At 42.4% G+C, this 17,995-nt stretch overlaps 1 protein-coding gene across 6 annotated transcripts in view; it reads left to right on the forward strand.

Moving 5' to 3' along the window:
* Window positions 1-8,189, forward strand: part of LOC139452295 (SH3 and PX domain-containing protein 2B-like) — a 291,496-nt gene extending 283,307 nt beyond the window's left edge. For all 6 annotated transcript variants that reach the window (XM_071233713.1, XM_071233712.1, XM_071233711.1 and 3 more), the window contains one exon: window positions 6,326-8,189. In XM_071233713.1, the coding sequence (XP_071089814.1) occupies window positions 6,326-7,540 (1,215 nt within the window). In that variant the 3' untranslated portion in view covers window positions 7,541-8,189. The remainder of the gene's footprint in view (window positions 1-6,325) is intronic.
* The last annotated feature ends 9,806 nt before the right edge of the window (window positions 8,190-17,995 follow it).

Consider the following 17,995-nt stretch of genomic DNA (forward strand, 5'->3'; position numbering starts at 1 on the left):
TATCTGACCTTGCAAATAATTTCATTTAGAGTTATCTCTCTTCCTCAGGTTGTCGATTCCTTTAAAACCGACTTGGGTCCACCTATACCCGACCCATTGTCGGGTATTAGAGTACCCCAATTTCCAATCCAATCAGTTTTACTATCAAACTCCTCCTAATTAATCCACTCAGTTAAGTCATTGGTCACCTGAACATACCGGTACTCATAATTATTGTACTCATAATGTTGTACTACCACTTTATGATGAAAACCCAATACTCTGTCAGACTGGAAGGCACCGAAAAAGATACTTTATGATGTTAATCAGACATTCCAATCAAGCAGTAGTACTCAGAAATATTTGATCACATCAAGACTGACAACCAGTTCCATCCTTTTATTTGCCCTCTGACATTTATATCGCAAGAACAGATTCTGCTAATTTCATTTTACTAATGAAAATTATCTCTTTCACTAAGAGAAGCAAAATCAATAATCATTTGCCCTGTGGCTGATACTCTAATGTCCATCTGTAGTTTAACCTAAAGCCTGATTTAAAAAACTATATTTTAAGTTAATATTAAAAACCCTTCTTCCAAAATACCCTGGTTTTACAGACTCGATTATTTGAAGATTGCCCTCATATTGCTGGAATTTTGCTGAATTCAGCATTAAACAACAAACTTAAAAACAAACTTAAAAAAGAGTCCCCCAAAAAGAGAAACTCCTTTGATATCAGAATATGTATAGCAGAGAATATCTCAGGGATATCATATCACCTAGATCTCCTTTATAAACCAGGAAAATCATTTTTGCACATTGACGTCATATCATGGTTCAAGGTCATCCTGCAGATCCTGGGTGCCATTTCAGGAAAGCCTCTTAGCACTTCGAAATGTTATAAGAAATGTTACAATATGATGATGTTATAAGTTACGAATGGAAAGTCTAATTGGGTAATTGATGTGAAAAAATGTTATTCAATGGTGGTTTTGGAAATGTTTGGTATGAACAATTTGTATAATCTGAAAGTGTATTTACCAGTTCTATTCTACAGAGGCTAAAAGATATTTATCTGCAATTTCATTTTCATTGACATTATCAAATAAATGTTTAATTTTTTAACTTATCCTGCATTACTCCATATTGCATGCACTGCTGTCTTTTGACAGAGAGACGAACTGTGTGAGATCCAGCTGCTGATGAAAAGTTGCTCCAATCGGTAGAAGGCAGCACCCCTTGCACAGTCGGCACGTGACCAGGAAGTCATGACATCACATCAAAACACATAACTGCATTGTCACCTCCACAGACGGACGTACTTTGTATCCCTTGTGGAAATTAAAGCTTATTGTTTCTATATTTTGCGTGTTTCTACATTCATCGTATGCTGCTACTTTGTTACCTGTTTATGGACTGTTACATTTAGGGTCTTCCATTCGTAAATTGTAACATTTATTGCTCGTTTGTGGCTCTAGTCACAGTAATTTATGGGCGCAATGTTGTTCCCACCAATTTGTTTCTTTTCCGCCATTTTTGCCATTCACCACATGGCCATGTAATATCGTGTTCTGCATTTTGAATTCTTTCTTTGGCTTGGGTAATACATTAAATTTAGGTATTTTGTTATGGCCTGCTTAAAGCTTTGTCTTTTCACTACCTTTTAGCAGAATTGTTTGCTCTCATAAACTTAATGAAAATACAAAGTTTTTGAGTTAATTAATGTTTCCTGTGGTTTTGCCACATGGTTATGTTTTTTGCTTAAAGCATTGCCTTTTCGCTACCTTCATCGTAATTGTTTGCTCTCATAAACTTAATTAAAATACAAAGTTTTTGAGTTACATTATGCTTCCCGTACTTTGTGGTTTTGTCACAGGGTTATGTTTTTGCTTGAATTCCAGATTTTCTGCCTCGCTGCACTTGTTGCCACGGGAACAAATCTGGCCACCCCTTTTGCCATGATTGTACGATGCCCTGTACATTCACTACGCAGTGCCGATGTTGCAGTCCTTCATCGCTGTGTTTCTTCAACTCGATACGAGAATCCAGGACACAGTACCTTACTCAATGTGCTCTTTGATCCCCTGATATGGCTTACAACTCGGAGACTGCTGTCTTCCTACACCACCTTCCGGTGACGCCCATAACAGGACCAGTCTTCCGTCTCCTCAACCATCCAAGTTGACAGCAGTGGAGGCATCGGCACTCCCAGCGCCACTAGCGCTCCAAAAAAGAAACACCACCAGCGCCTCCTGGCACCTGAGTATCTCAGCTGAGCTTCCTGGCGCTCCCAACACCACCGGCACTCCCGAAAAGCAACACCACCGGTGCCTGAGTATCTCAGCTGAGCTTCCTGGTGTTTCTGGCAATTTTTGACGCGCACGGCGCCTGAGTCAAACTTCCCGGCACTCCCAGCTCCTGAGTATCTCAACCTATCTTCTACTTCGACAAAAGGGGCGCCATCGGCAATTGCCTCTCCGGCGCCACTGGCATCACCTTTCATTACTGACATTTTATAGATTGCGCATGGAGAGGCAAGGTGAAATTGTCGCTGCTCACCTGTACATCGTCGGGATCGTGACTATCGCTCAACTTCCTGGGAGAAATCTGTTCAACCAGTTGACATCTGGTCTGATTCAACTTGCCCATTGGTTGTCTAGACGACGTTTTGTTTTGCGACATTCAGGTTTCACTCGGAATAGAGCTTCTGATGGACAGCGTCTGTATTAGAACTGGCAGATCTTCACTGTTCAGGCTTATTAAGACTGTTTGACCCCCTTCATCATAGGCTACCGGGTACCCACTTCTTGGGATCATCGTTGATTGGTCTTACATATCACGGTGTACATATCGCTCTGCACATGCCCCGCCATCCGAAGATGACATCCACTGTCATCTTTGTTGACATTGTCAGCAACAACGCTCCTCTACCCTGCCTTAGCGCCAGCGTTCCTCAAAGAGGCTCTTCCTCGGCACTCCCCGGGTTTTCCATGGTGCACCCGGTGCTCCCACGTTTTTTCGCAAAACTCGGGTACACCACTTGTAAGTCCACCAAACATTTCATAGAGGATTGTCTGTGCGTGGAGATTGCACCTCATTTCCGACTCCAATGTGGCTTTCTCGGGTACTGCACAGTGTGATTTACATGTTACGTGTCTTGTTCACCAATGTAAACAACTCCAACCGGAATTAGGTCAACTGACCGATGGCAAGCAGTGTAACTCTACATATAGGTTTGCATGCTTGCATGTCTGCATGGTGCAACCATTCAATCAGACGCCTGTCGCAGTCCATCCATGTACAGATGATGGAAATGATAGACCTCCGCTGCCAACACGGCAATCCACGAGGCACCACATTTCATCGCCCCCTCGCTATAAGAACGATAACGCTTTTACGGCGTTCAAGGGATGGAAAAGATTGCCTTCCTTCGTACGGGAATCTTGGTCTTTTGATCTTTCAGACTACGACACTTTTATATCTTCAGCCTTGGCTACCAGATACAGCGTCAATTTTCTAATTCGTCCCACGACCGTTCCATTGACCCATGTTGACTACATGCCTACATCTTGTGGTTCTTCATCATCACTTCAATATACGAACAGGAGCACTTTTAAGACACTCAGGGTATGGAAACCATCACATTACTTTGTGTAGTACGGTGCGATCTACGGTGTGAGTTTTGCAGATTTCCTCATTCTCTTCTGGACACATTGCCTCAACTTCTGACTACCCGGTTACGTCTATGCCTCGGCGGTCGATTGTAGAGCTGGTTTATTTCGTCTACATGGAGTTTTGTTTGCAGATGAGCACACCTCTCCACATATCGCCCTGACTTTTCAACTTTGCAGTCTTGTAGACGACCTCATATACCATGACTTCACACACTTCCACTGAAGCTTCCACTTTGTCAGTGGCTAGTGTTCTGGGATTGCCAACACCATGTTGTGGCAGACTGATCTGGAAATCAACACCATGGGCACAGTAACAGCCTCGAGATAAAAGCCCTCATCATTGATGTCACTTGCTCGCAGAGAATTCTCGGTCACGCCCTGCTGATCATGTCCAAGGACAACATCACCATGGTGTGGTGTTTGGGATGGGTACTCTCGACTCTCCATCCCTGCTAAACCAGACCTTCCACTTCCCCAACTTGGTGGTCAGCTTGGACCTGTACTTTCTCGTCTTACACTCACCAGGTTGAGAGTATGTTCTGGCACAGTCTTTGTCCAGGCCGTACTAGGTGACTTCCACCGAATTGAAGCTCCACCCAGAGGTCTTCGCCAGGCTAAGTCAAACGATCCACACCCCAAACAACTATCTGTTCGCCACATCTCAGAACTGCCAGCTGTCGCCTTACATTTCACTGGTGCCGTATCCTGCCGCTGTGGCACTCTACACCTTCAGTTTCTTGGGAAGGATTCTCCTTCCCACGGTCCTTCAAAGATCCAGGCAACTCCACACCTGACACTGAATTTGGTCATGCCTTGGTGGCCGGCCAGAAGTTGGTTTGTCGACTTCCAAAACATCGCCAGAGACAACCCCCTGGAACTTCCGGTGTGGTCCAACCTTTTGCTCCACCCACACCTGGCACATCTGCAGAAAGATCCATGAGCCAAGGACTATTCGGCTAGAACAGCCAAGGCTATTGCTTCAGCCCACCGCCCATTTACACGGTGACTGTATGATGAAAAATGGTGCTCGTTCAAGGCATTCTTTTGAGACAAATACCAGGATCCGATGACAGCATCACCGTAGTTCCTGGTTGAGTTCCTTCTGTACTTGCGCAGCACCCGTCGGTTGAAATGCTCTCCCATCTCTACATACCTGTTTACAATAACTCTGTTCTTGCCATCCCAGACGATCGTCTTGAAGACCAGAGACCCAAGTTCAGACTGCCTGCGTTGGACCTGAATGTGGTCTTAAACGCTCTTCCGACAGCTCCTTCCGAACCACTCCACTCGTCTTCCTTCTACAACCTATGGAAGAAGATGGTGTTTTTACTGGTTTTGGCGACTGCCGCTCGGGTCAGTGAGCTCCATGCCCTAGACGTCTCCTGTGTCTGGTTCAAACGCGGTACTCAGGGGGCCGTTCATCATAGGCCGTGCTGGGACTTCAACGTAAGGAATCAACTCCCTGGACAGCCTGATAGATCATTCATTATCTCCTCCCTCCTCGTCCATTGTGGGGACCAAGGATGAGGAGGAGCGTTTATTATGCATAGTAGAGGCACTGAAGGTTTCCTACGACGCACTAAAGCCTGTCGCAAGTCTAGGAAACACCTTTTTCATCACATCTGAAGGTATGCCCACCGTCCATGCCATCTGATAAAGATACAATCCGGAGTAATGCAGGATAAGTTAAAAAAATTAGTAAAATCTAAATATTTTTTACATTTGTATGCTTATCCTGCATAAGTGCCCTCCCTTCACTACAATTCCTCCCAACGAAGTTTCAGATGTTATGTCTAAAGCAGCTATGTGTTTTGATGTGAAGTCATGACTTCCGGGTCACGTGCCGACTCTGTGAGGGGTGCTGCCTTCTACCAGTTGGAGCAACTTTTCATCAGCAGCTGGATCTCACACAGTTCATCTCTCTTGACATCAAAGGGGGGCGGTCGGGTAGCCAAGTGGTTAAAGCGTTTGCTCGTCACGCTGAAGACCCGGGTTCGATTCCAACATGGGTACAATGCGTGAAGCCCATTTCTGGTGTCCCCCGCCGTGATATTGCTGGAATATTGCTAAAAGAGGCGTAAAACCATACTCACTCACTCACTCACTCACTCTGTCAAAGGACAGCAGTGAATGCAATACGGACTAATGCAGGATAAGTATCAAATATGTAAAAAATATTTAGATTTTACTAATATTATAGAATGTTGAAAACTCATATATACAGTGAACATTATCTGTATTATGTAAATATAAAGAAATACCATAATTCATTGGCAAGATTTGTTATGTTCTTCTCATGATATATGCATAGAAAGGGGGAGATTTTCAAAAACTCCAAGGTCAGAATGACTATGTAAAATGTGTATTATCCAAGATATAGAGGATGAATATCACTTTATACTTGTATGTCCATTGTACTCCTCTGTGAGAAAAAAATATATTCCTGTATACTACTTTAATGATCCAAATATTGTGAAATTCCGACAATTGTTGAATGGTCAAGATAGCTAGATTAATAATCCAAAACTTAGCCATGTACATATACCACGCACTGTTATATAGAACCAAATTTGTAAATAATATTTAAAGGGTGTGCAACATGCACCTCTGTCATCTATGGCCTCTCAGGTGCTTGAATAAAGATTGATTGATATTAATATTGTGTTTCAGATTGGTTCAGACTGTGATGATATGTCTAGCTCTGATGACCATTTTGAACAATCTTCATCAAAGGTATCTGAATTTGTGAAAAAGGAATATGACCATTTTCAACATCACTTACATTTTGGTATGAAAGGGGCACTACCATCTCCGAAAAGGCAAGCATGTTCAAAACCTCCAATGTTGCCTAAACAGAAATCAAAGTCGATTAACCTTATGTGCCAGGACCATGCCAACAATGAACAAACTAGTTTAAACAAAGTGCAAAAGACACAGTTTGAATCCTGTGTAACTCATTCTGATGAAAGCATACCTCAAGAGCAACCGGAGGAACGAGTTATAAAGATGTTTTCACCAGTGCCACCAAACATGGGAGGGAATTTGAAAACACTGAAGCCTGTAATAGCCAAACTACACCTTCAGTTGCCAATCAAATCAACAATATTTGATGGAGGAGAGAAAGATGATATTACCAGCAAACAAACTCATGTTTCATCTACTGCAACTGGAATGAAGTACACATTGGATGGCCACTGTTTTGTCACTGGTGAAATTAAGAAGCCAAACAAAGAATCAGTTCATAAACAATCTGCAGCATCAAAGTTTGGAAAGAAACCATCAGCCACTGGAGCCCTAAAACCTCAAGTAAGACCAAAGCCTAAAGATTTTGCTCATCTGTCAGTTCACAGCCGGGTACTGCAATCAGCAGGAGTTGTGAGGTCATATGAAAGCAGAACTAAAGAAGTGAAAGAGATAAGACAACCTGATTTGAGAGGGGTACACAACAGTTACAAGGTCAGTAGCCTTATCAATGCACTTGATGGCCAGCTGGTGTTGGGGGGGGCATCTGATATTCCAAGACAAGGGATTCCAACTGAGAACAAAGCATCAAACGTCAAAGATGGCAGTGGTTCAGCATCCTATCCCTTACCTACAGCATTAGATCATATTGATCACAGTACTCTCTCAAAATCTACCAAAACCGTCTTCAAGACAGTTAGTATATTTACAGCTGAGAATGAAGGAGAAATTGGTTTTGATGAAGATGAAGTTGTGGATGTTGTTGAAAAAAGTGATGAGGGGTGGTGGCTGATAAGAATTTCCGGACGTGGTGAGGGTTGGGCTCCAGCTGAGTTTATTAAAGAACATCAGGTGTCAACTCCAAGGCTCAGACCAACACTTCCACCTAGACACAAGGTTGTACTGCAATCAAAGCCATGTTGAGAATATGTTACATTTCCAAATAACTTGTTTGTTTGTTGTTTAACACTTCACTCAGTATATTCCAGCTATATGACGGTGGTCTGTAAATAATCTAGTCTGGACCAGCCAACTCAGTGATTGACATCATGAGCATTAATCCACGCAATTGGGATAAGATGACATGCATCATCCAAGCCTGACAACCTGATCCCATGAGTCGCCTCTTACGGCAAGCATGGGTTGCTGAAGATCTTCACGGGTCCCAAATAACTTGTGCTAAGGTAACTAAGATCGTTCCTATATTTTCCTGATTATTTTATTTCTTTTAATGTTTTTATATTTCCATGGAAACAATTTTGAGTTAGGGTTCGTTTCTGGGCCATAATTTACAAAACCTCAGCATAGTCCAGTGAAACTTGGCATATGCATTGCTCATCAGCTTAACTCGTGCCTTTTGCTATTTTGAATTTTTTCTGAACTATTTGTTACATTTCCATGGAAACAATTTTGATATTGTCTCAAATGAGAGTACTGTTGTTTCAGAGCCACAACTCTCAACATATATAATTCTTGTGAATACCTTACCTCTATTACATCATTGCCATAAATTCCTGTTTATGCTGAGAACCACACTATAAATTTTGTATAAATTTTCAACAGACGTCCTCTTCACTGCCAACATATCTAATAGTTGTGAGGGAAACCCTATCCCTCGCCAGGGGCGCCACTGCGCATGCGCAAGGCGGGAATCTTCTCACTTCTTTCCTGTGTGTCCAGAAGACAACAAGGAAAATTTTTGTTGCATACATCTGTACACATGATTGCTGTTCCAAACTTACAAGCACATTAGATCTTCTCAAGCTTCACTAAAGACAAGCAGTGAGCAGTTCTAAAAGCAGAGAACAGGGGTATAAGAAGGCTGAAAGATCTAGTAAGTAATTAGTTAGAGAATGTGTTGTGGGATGAGATCTTCATCTCAAAAACAGACACCCGTCTGTTCAGGCTGTGGGCAACATCAAATCCCTGGTGACCCTCACCCTAGATGCCTATCATGCAAGAAAAGCAATCGCACACAAAAATCAAGATGCAGTTATTGCGAACCTTTGTCGAAGGAGAAGTTTGAAAAACTTTCCAAGGCATGGCACAACGATCCTGATTACATAAAGAATACTAGAGCATCAGCTAAATATTCTTCTGCTTCATGTAAAAAAGTGATTAAGACCGCTGTGACTACTAAAGATAATCACGTGGGTAACAAGCGAGTGTCGCTTGGGGACGCCGTCTCGCCTTGTCAGGAGAAGAGATCTCTACTACAGAGGATAATTATAGACCAAATAATTATTCCATTAAAGATATCATTGCAGAACTTTATAATCTAATGCCCACCTTAAAACCAGATAACAAGGACAAAACGCCTGTTAAACCCTTGTTAGAACGTGCTGGGTATGAAGAACCTGTCAGTATGACTGAAGAATTCCATACCCTTCCCTGTCCGTCATAAATTGATGACGTCATCAAGAAAATTGACGATTCATTGAATGCTTCATTGGCACATAATGTTAGACTGGGTATGCCTGCCATTAATAAGAGTGCTTAAGGACACACAATGCCCCCTTCGCACAACAGCCGAGCATTGATGAAGATTTCTATGATCTGGCTAAGAAACCTTACACCAAAATGCGCGTTGACATGGCCAAAATCAAGGACCTAGATTACATCAACAAACAGATGATTAATATCAGTTCATACATTAACTGGTTTTCAGCTGGAGTTTGCCACGTCATACCCCCGAACAACCAGAGCGAAGGTCTACCCTTAGACACCCCGACGGAGATGACACTACAGCAGACCGGATTCATCCACAGCTCAGTGGACCACATACTGAAGATGCAGTAAGATCTTCAATCAGCACAAGTCTGGATGTCAAAGAAAACATCTACTACAGCAAGTTCATCATATGATCCCAGAACCATTAAGAAGTTTCATGCCTATTACAGCGACGCAGATATTCAACGGAAGACTGAAGTCAGTGAAGGAAGCCATTGCATCGTCAACTAGCCAGAAGTTTCAAGAAACCACCATCTCGTTGGCATCCAGGATACAGAGACCGCCTGCAGATATTCGGCATCAACAACAGAATCCTAGATCTCGTCATGTGAATCCTGGCCGGGATTCTTTTCGAGCCTCTACTTGGAAGAACAGATCGTTTCAACCCAGGTACAGGAACTCCAAAGATGATCATCCCACTTTTCGCAGAGAGGACAAAGCAGAGGCAGAGGCAGTCTCCAAAGGGGATACCACCGGAAATGACTCAACCAGAAAGAAATCTACAGACCCCTTCAGATCCTACCGACATTGCCTGCCCAATGGACAACGATTTAGAACTACAGAAGATCAAAGATACAACCACATCGAATCCAGTCGAACTTGCCGGTCTCACAGACATCAACCCAAGACTACCCAAGTTCAGTATTCATCCTATCCCGGGACCAGTCGGAGGCCGTCTTATGCAGTACGCAGACAACTGGAAGACCATCACAGACGACTCATGGCTGCTCGAAGTAGTAAGAAAAGGATACAAACTTCACTTCTCAAAACGACCAAGACTAGTCATCCACCCTACCGGACCCCGATTCCAGCTATCAGGACCGAAGTTAATTGCAGCAGAAGTGGCCATACAAAAATCAGCATCTTAAAGGAGTCAGACACCACTCACGGATTCTACTCCCCAGTATTCCTGGTAGAATTCTTCAGAGATGCGATTATCATAGACCTTAAAGTCCTGAACAAGAATTATCTGGAAAAAACACCCAGTTTTCAGATGGAATCTATAAAGAAGTTGAAGAACGCCTTAAGACAAGCAGATTGGATGATAAGCATAGACCTCCAAGACGTCTATCTTCACGTCCCTATCCATCCAAGTCATTGTCGGTACCTACGCTTCGCAGTCAGAGATACCAGTTCAGGGTACTACCATTCGGCATATCCATCGCCCCATGGTTATTCACCAGGATCACCAATCCCGTCATCGGATTCGCCCATATAAAGCTCATAAGGCTACACGGATACACAGACGATTTCCTATCGGTCGATCAGGACAAATCACAAATCAGATTAAATACAGTGTGCCTCATCCAACTACTAACACACTTAGGATTCCTGGTTCACCCTAAAAAATCAGAAATAGTACCCACACAGGACATCACCTACATAGGCGCAAGATTTCTACTCAACAAGGGCATAGTACGCCTCGGCACGCTCACATCTATCCAAGACCTAACCTACAGAGGCAGACTACAATTACGGCCCCTGCAGAATTGGATGGATACCACCAAAAATCTAGAGCTGGAAGCCTTAATCCAACCTCCACAAGTTTGAATCATAGAACTTCATTGGTGCCTGACTCGTCAAAATGTCATGCCAGGTATTCCACTCGCATACCCCATCCCCCTACATCAACTCTACACAGATGCATCAGGAGAGGGTTGGGGTGCCCATATGGACGATGTTACCATACAGGGAAAATGGTCCTCCCAAGAAAAGGAGTTACACATCAATTGTCTAGAAATGAGAGCGATATATCTAGCCTTAGAAGCATGGCAAGATCGTCTACACCACTCGTCAGTGAAGATCGCTACAGACAACTCGACCGTGGTCCCTTACATACAGCACCAAGGGGGCACAAAGTCTCAGCCTTTATTGAAGGAGGATACACATTTATATGCCTTGGTAGACTCAGTGAGTTGCAGAATCGAAACAAGACATATACCGGGCAAGCTAAATATCCTAGCAGATTACCTATTCCGGAAAAAACAAGATAGTACCCACGGAATGGTCACTACATCCCGAAGTATTCAAGTTGATAACCCACCTATGGGATACTCCAAACCTAGATCTATTTGCAACATGTCTCAACAACAAACTACCAGTCTACGTCAGCCCTGTACCAGACCCGCTAGCTCTCCAGGTCGACGCTCTCTCTATGGAATGGGATGTAATGTTTGCGTACGCATTCCCCCCATGGGCTCTTCTAGACAGAGTACTGAAGAAAATAGAGGAGACAGACTGTGTCATAATTCTCATAGCCACGGCATGGCCAAACAGGGCTTGGTTTCCAAAGTTACTACACCTCCTAGTGGAAGAACCCCTGAAACTCCCAGCACGTCACGACCTACTGAGACAACCGAAAACGGACATATTTTACGTCCGCCTCGACAATCTCCACCTTCACGCTTGGAAGTTATCTCGAATAAGATGCAAGCAACCGGTTACTCTAAATTAGCTGAACGAAGAGTGGCAAGCTCATGGAGACCAGCATCATCTGCCCTAAACAATAACAGATGGAGGTTGAGAAAGCATTTAAACGTGGAGATATTGATACCTATAGTGGCTGAATTCTTGCTCTATCTCAGAAACGACAAGAGATTACGACATGGCACTATCGAAGGCTATAGATCAGCCCTAGCATCAGTATTACAACAAGATTACCTATCTATAGGTACCCACCCAGTACTGAATCGACTCAAGAAGTCCTTTGCACTGGAAGACATTAAAGTACCACGTACATTCCCAAAATGGGATCTATCTATAGTATTGTCAGCATCGATGAAAGCACCATATGAACCCATGAGTAGTGCGACATTACTATTAGTCTCTTGGAAGACTGCCTTTCTCATAGCCATGGCTACTGCGGCTCGTGTATTAGAATTACACGCTATTGACATTTCGACTGTAACTCATACCCAAGAAATGGAAATCAGTGTCGTTCAGATTGCTCCCAGAATTTATTGCCCAAAACCAGTCGTCAACCTTCGGCCCACTCGGACACAGGCAATATACAATACCAGTCTTAAGTAAAAGTGTGGACTATCCAGACAGATTACTTTGTGCCATAAGAGCCTTGAGATACTTCATTACAGCAACCCAACCCCACAGAAAGCAGAGAAAACGCCTATTTATCTCTTGCAAACCCTCGTCAGAAAAGGACATTACAAAGGGTACTGTAGCGGGATGGCTCAGATCGGTTATGGCAGATAGCTATAATCTGGCACAAGTCTCCACACCAACTTGGGGAAACTGCAGGCCTCACGAGATCAGAGCCCTTGCAACAAGTCTAACTATATGGTATCTACATAATAATCTAGTGTGTATGATGTACTACCACCGGAAGTGACGTCATGGGAGACATCGCACCGGCCTAACGTCTACATACGTTAGTTATCACTATCCAAAAGGGCATAACGGAAAACAACGTCATAAGTGATAAGAGATCATAGAAGACATATACCACAATGTGGGCATGGAATGACAACCGGAAGTGACGTCACAGATGACGTCATCACCGGAAGTGACTTCATAATATGTCTTAGTATCACAGTGGTGGATATATACACGGCTATTATACCCATTATATGACGTTTGAAATCTCTCTATGCCTAGCCTTGTAAGTAGACTATTAGACATAATCCGTTTGAACTCCTTTTGGCATATAATCCTTGAGTTCACCACTTCACAAAGCCAATATCTAAGGGATGCTAGATACCAGAACCCACCGGTCCCTCTGGTGTATACTGGCAATGATGTAATAGAGGTAAGGTATTCACAAGAATTATCAAACAATACTTATTATTGTGAATAATTCTTAGAATACTACCTCTATTACATCAGGAATTAATCCCTCCCACCTCCCCAAATATCTGCATCTAGTTGATGAGGATAATGGGTTGAAAGAAGTGAGGAGATTCCCGCCTTGCGCATGCGCAGTCGCGCCCCTGGCGAGGGATAGGGTTTCCCTCACAACTATTAGATATGTTGGCAGTGAAGAGGACGTCTGTTGAAAATTTATACAAAAATTATAATGTGGTTCTCAGCATAAACAGAAATTTATGGCAATGATGTAACAGAGGTAGTATTCTTAGAATTATTCACAATGATAACTATTGTTTGATTTTTGTATGAAGTATGAATGTGCAATGACCACATACTCAACTATTGCTTTTTCATTTTTTTCAATGTCTTGTATTTCCATGGAAATAATTTGGAAGTTCTTAAGAATCCTTCTACTTACCTTAAAACTGCTGATTGTTCATTATGGGTACATCTACTTGAACAATACAAACTGTCATCCAAACTGCTGTTACAAGTTCAATAGTCTCTATCGTCATAAAGAGTCAACATAGCATCAACTGTAATCCTGCTTCATTAATGCATTATTCAGATTCTTTTCTAGTATTTTTTTGCTGTTATTGTTTTTCAGATTTGCAAACACATTTATAGTAACAACTTCAACTAATGTATCAAAAAAGGAGGGGGAGACATCCGTTTTTATGAGTAACAACACAATTAATTTGTTTTATTATATTCGTAACAAAAACATGATCCTGCAAGATACATTATTATACGTATGCCTTACTTAAAAAACAAGTTTTCTTTATTGTTCTCCCATAATAAAATATTTTAGTCCTCTACCGTGTGTTGTTATCCTATCATCCAGCACACAGTCTCTCTCTGTGTGTGGAAGTCATGGGGTGGTGTCACAATGATACGATTATCAAGGGGATTATCCAAATTATTGTTACAAGGTGGATAAGAGCACCAAATTTGGCATCCAGATACAACCGCCATCCTGATTAGTTTTGGGACAGAAGCCACCTTGAAATATATTTATTACTTCCAGTAGCCATCATGACCGCAAAATCACTTTCAATAAGGCAATGTAAATATTGTTGAATTTTTTTTAATTTTACTCACAACTGTGACATGACGATGTCATTCAGTCAGTCAGATGGATGAACTCAAATCAGAGTTAACTAATAGGAATCCATACGACACTAAGACCCACAACTATCCAGCGTAACCCTACCGTGAGACCATGCCTCCAAGAGCTGAGAAGGTCATGCTCCTACAACTGGTTCAACAACAATTTGAGACATTCTTTCAAACGCAGGAATAGAAGTCAGTCAATCTCATTAAAATCAGGCCTCAGTTCTCGCTACCGCTAAACAAAGATCTGAGGACATCCCATTAGGGGTCACGTCAGAACGACCTTTCATCCGACCAATCAAAGCGTCGCTTACCAGATTATGAAAGTGACAGTCGGAATGTGATTTCTAATCATACAACCTCGAAAACTTTAACACAGGGTATTCCGAACGATAGTTATGGGTTTAAGGACTGAATCTATACAATCTAGACCATCTATTAGCCATTCCAGAGTGTTCTTTTGTTCAGGTTTCAAATTTGTAATCGAGAATTTGTCAAAATATGTTTAGAAGCGTAGTCGCCAATTTGAAATAAGTGCCGTAAAGCACGAGAAGGTGCCTTCTGATTGGTCATTTCATTGGTCGGTCAAAGTTCGCGCAAGGTCGTTCTGACGTGACCCGTAATGGGATGTCCTCAGATCTTTGTTTGGCGGTAGCGAGAACTAAGATCTGATTTTAATGAGATTGAGAAGTCAGTCTGGAAATAACCAGCTAGTTAAAACCCTCAGGCAACCAGCCAATGCCTTCAATGTGAGCGGTAAAGATAACACAGACCTTACTCATCAACTATTCAATCTGAATCTTAACAGCTAAAAATAAACGTTCCCAATATGCGTTTGTTATTAATCTGTCTGATTATCAACTTAATGAGATAGAGCTTAGTGTAAGCAAGGGCCTCACTTTTAGTCCAACAGCGTTAGAAACTGATCTCAGCAAAAGTTACACCGATCTAAAAGCCTAAAAGGATGAGAATCTCTCACTTCTTCCATGATACTAATGCAACAGGTACAAATGTTGACCTCAATGACCTGGAGCAAAATTTTGATGCACGAAGTACCTGGACCCATAATCCGGGCATAGACAGGATGCTCGATGCATTTATCTATTCAGTAAAACACCAGTTCCTCAAAAGGAACTTCCATTCCGTTCACACGGAACAACCTTTCACGAGCACAAAGGACGGCATTAGTCTCCAAAACAACTCTGAAATTGTGAAAAGCTGATTAGTGATCAGTGGTTGTTATTCTTTATAACACAGATTCCATAACAGAGGCTAAAGGTCAACTTAATGATGTTAATTTCTACCATAAAGTGAACCATGACCCTACCATGGATTTCGCTAATAAAAGTATACAACTCCTCACTAAAATCCACAGGAACTCGCAGCGGATTCTTACCAAAGTTTGCGCATCGGTTTTTCGAGTCATACCTAAATGAACAGAAAAAAATACACAGTCATTGCTTATAATTAAATTCGACAGCGTAAAACATGTGTTATCTACAATAGTTTAACCAAAAACAGTTGTATATATCAAAACAGAAAAGTGGCAAAAGTGTTTTTTCACGTGAAACTGGTCACGTGGCCATAATACCGCACGTGTTTTCAGCCATTCTTGTTGGCAATCATTAACAACAACAAAAGAAAAACACAAGAAAACAAAAGTCTTTACGGCCATTTGTCATGCAACGCCTTTCAAATGTGCAACGTGAACGTGCCATCGGCATGTTGCAGACGGGAACGTCCGTAGCTGAAGTCGCAAGGATGATGGGTTGTAGTCGACGGACTGTTTATGATTTACAGACGCATCTACAGCAAACGGGTACCACCGCTGATCGCCCTCGGCCAGGTCGACCACATGCAGAGGATCGTCAGATTGTCTTACGTCACCCCCGTAACCGATTTTTGATGGCTACATCAACCAGAAATGAACTGTTTAGGGGTAGACTGAGTGCGCAAACTGTTCGAAACCGTCTCAGAACTGCTCACCTTGAAGCACGACGGCCATACTGCGGACCGATTCTGATTCAATTACACAGACGTCAACGTCAATTGTGGGCACAGCGACACTTACGATGGACTCTGAGGAATTGGAATCAAGTCGTCTTCAGTGATGAATCCCGATTTAATCATCGATTTGCTGATAGTAGGGCGAGGGTGTGGAGGCGCCGTCATGAACGTTACGCCCAGTGTTAGGTACAGGAAGTTGACAGATTTCGAGGCGGAAGTGTCATGGTGTGGGGTGCTCTCTGTGGCAATGCACGTTCCAGGCTTCTTGTCATCTGTGGCAACCTCAACGCTGCTGCTTACCGCGACCAGGTACTGGTACCAGAACTTCTGCTTTTTATGGCAGCACATGGACCCGGTTTGATCTTCCAACACGACAATGCCAGACCCCACACAGCAATTTTGACAAGGAATTTCCTTCAGAATGTGGGAGTCAACGTCATGGACTGGCCGTCAAGGTCTCCAGACCTCAATCCCATCGATCACGTCTGGGATGCTCTTGGCAGAAGTCTGCGCACTCTCCAGAACAAACCACAGAATTTGCAAGATCTTGGCACCATTTTGCATCAACAATGGCGTCGTCTTCACAAGCATCACAAGGTCCATGCGGAGGCGTTGTGTGGCAGTTGTCAACGCACATGGTGGCCATACACGCTACTGAACTTATGTGCCATCAGATTCTCGTGCTTGGGACTTATGATTTAAACTGTTGATGTTATTACCGAATACCGTAGGTGCTTGGAACAAATTATGGTTACCACCGTTAATTAAAATCCTTCTTTGGACATTAATGATTAAAAAGTACCTTCTCTGATACATTTGTCCGTTGTATATCATATATGGGATTACTTTTAAGATGTGAAGTTTTTAATTTGACTCTATATATACATATATATATATATATATATATATATATATATATAATCACTTCCTCTGCAAATGCACTGTCTCCTTCCCATCATCACTGTACATTGTTCAAATGAGCCTCATACATGTCTTATGATCTCAAATCAAGGTGTCACCACTTCATGCACTGAATCCTTCCCATGATCACTGTACATTGTTCACATGAGCCTCATACATGTCTTATGATCTCAAATCAAGGTGTCACCACTTCATGCACTGTCTGTCGTCCTGGAGTCGGGCATCACAAGATCACTTACTATCCTTGCCTCGGACTCCATAAAGGTGGCCGTCTGGGACTTCGGACACAATATAACAAACGTATACGTCACTACATACTCATAGACATTCAACTTACATCGAGCAGTATACACTCAGAATGGTACATTTAAAGTTACCCAGCAAATGAGAATGTGAACATGCTCAGAATAACTACACAAAGTTATTCAACGTACAACGCGCATGTACTATACTCAGAATAACTAAGTATTTCGACAGTTATTCAACGTACAATGAGCAAGTAGTACTTAGAATAACCAATCTCAATATCAATAGTAAATAAAGAAATAATTTAATGATCTGAGTAGTATAGTAGACTGGAGTCTGGAATGCAACAGCACTGGCATGATCAGTAAACAAGTCCAATGTAGCTTTCAAGACAGTGAGTTAGAGAGTGAATGAGGAGTCATTTTCCGCACATTAAAGAAATCTTTAAGTTTCAGTTTGTCACTCAGATCACTGTTGAAATCCCCAGTAACTAGGACATATTCACATTCATGCTGCTCAGAGAGATCCTTAAGTTTCTGT

Source organism: Haliotis cracherodii, unplaced genomic scaffold, assembly GCF_022045235.1.
Source record: "Haliotis cracherodii isolate W230 unplaced genomic scaffold, xgHalCrac1.p SCAF_9, whole genome shotgun sequence".
NCBI lineage: Eukaryota > Metazoa > Mollusca > Gastropoda > Lepetellida > Haliotidae > Haliotis > Haliotis cracherodii.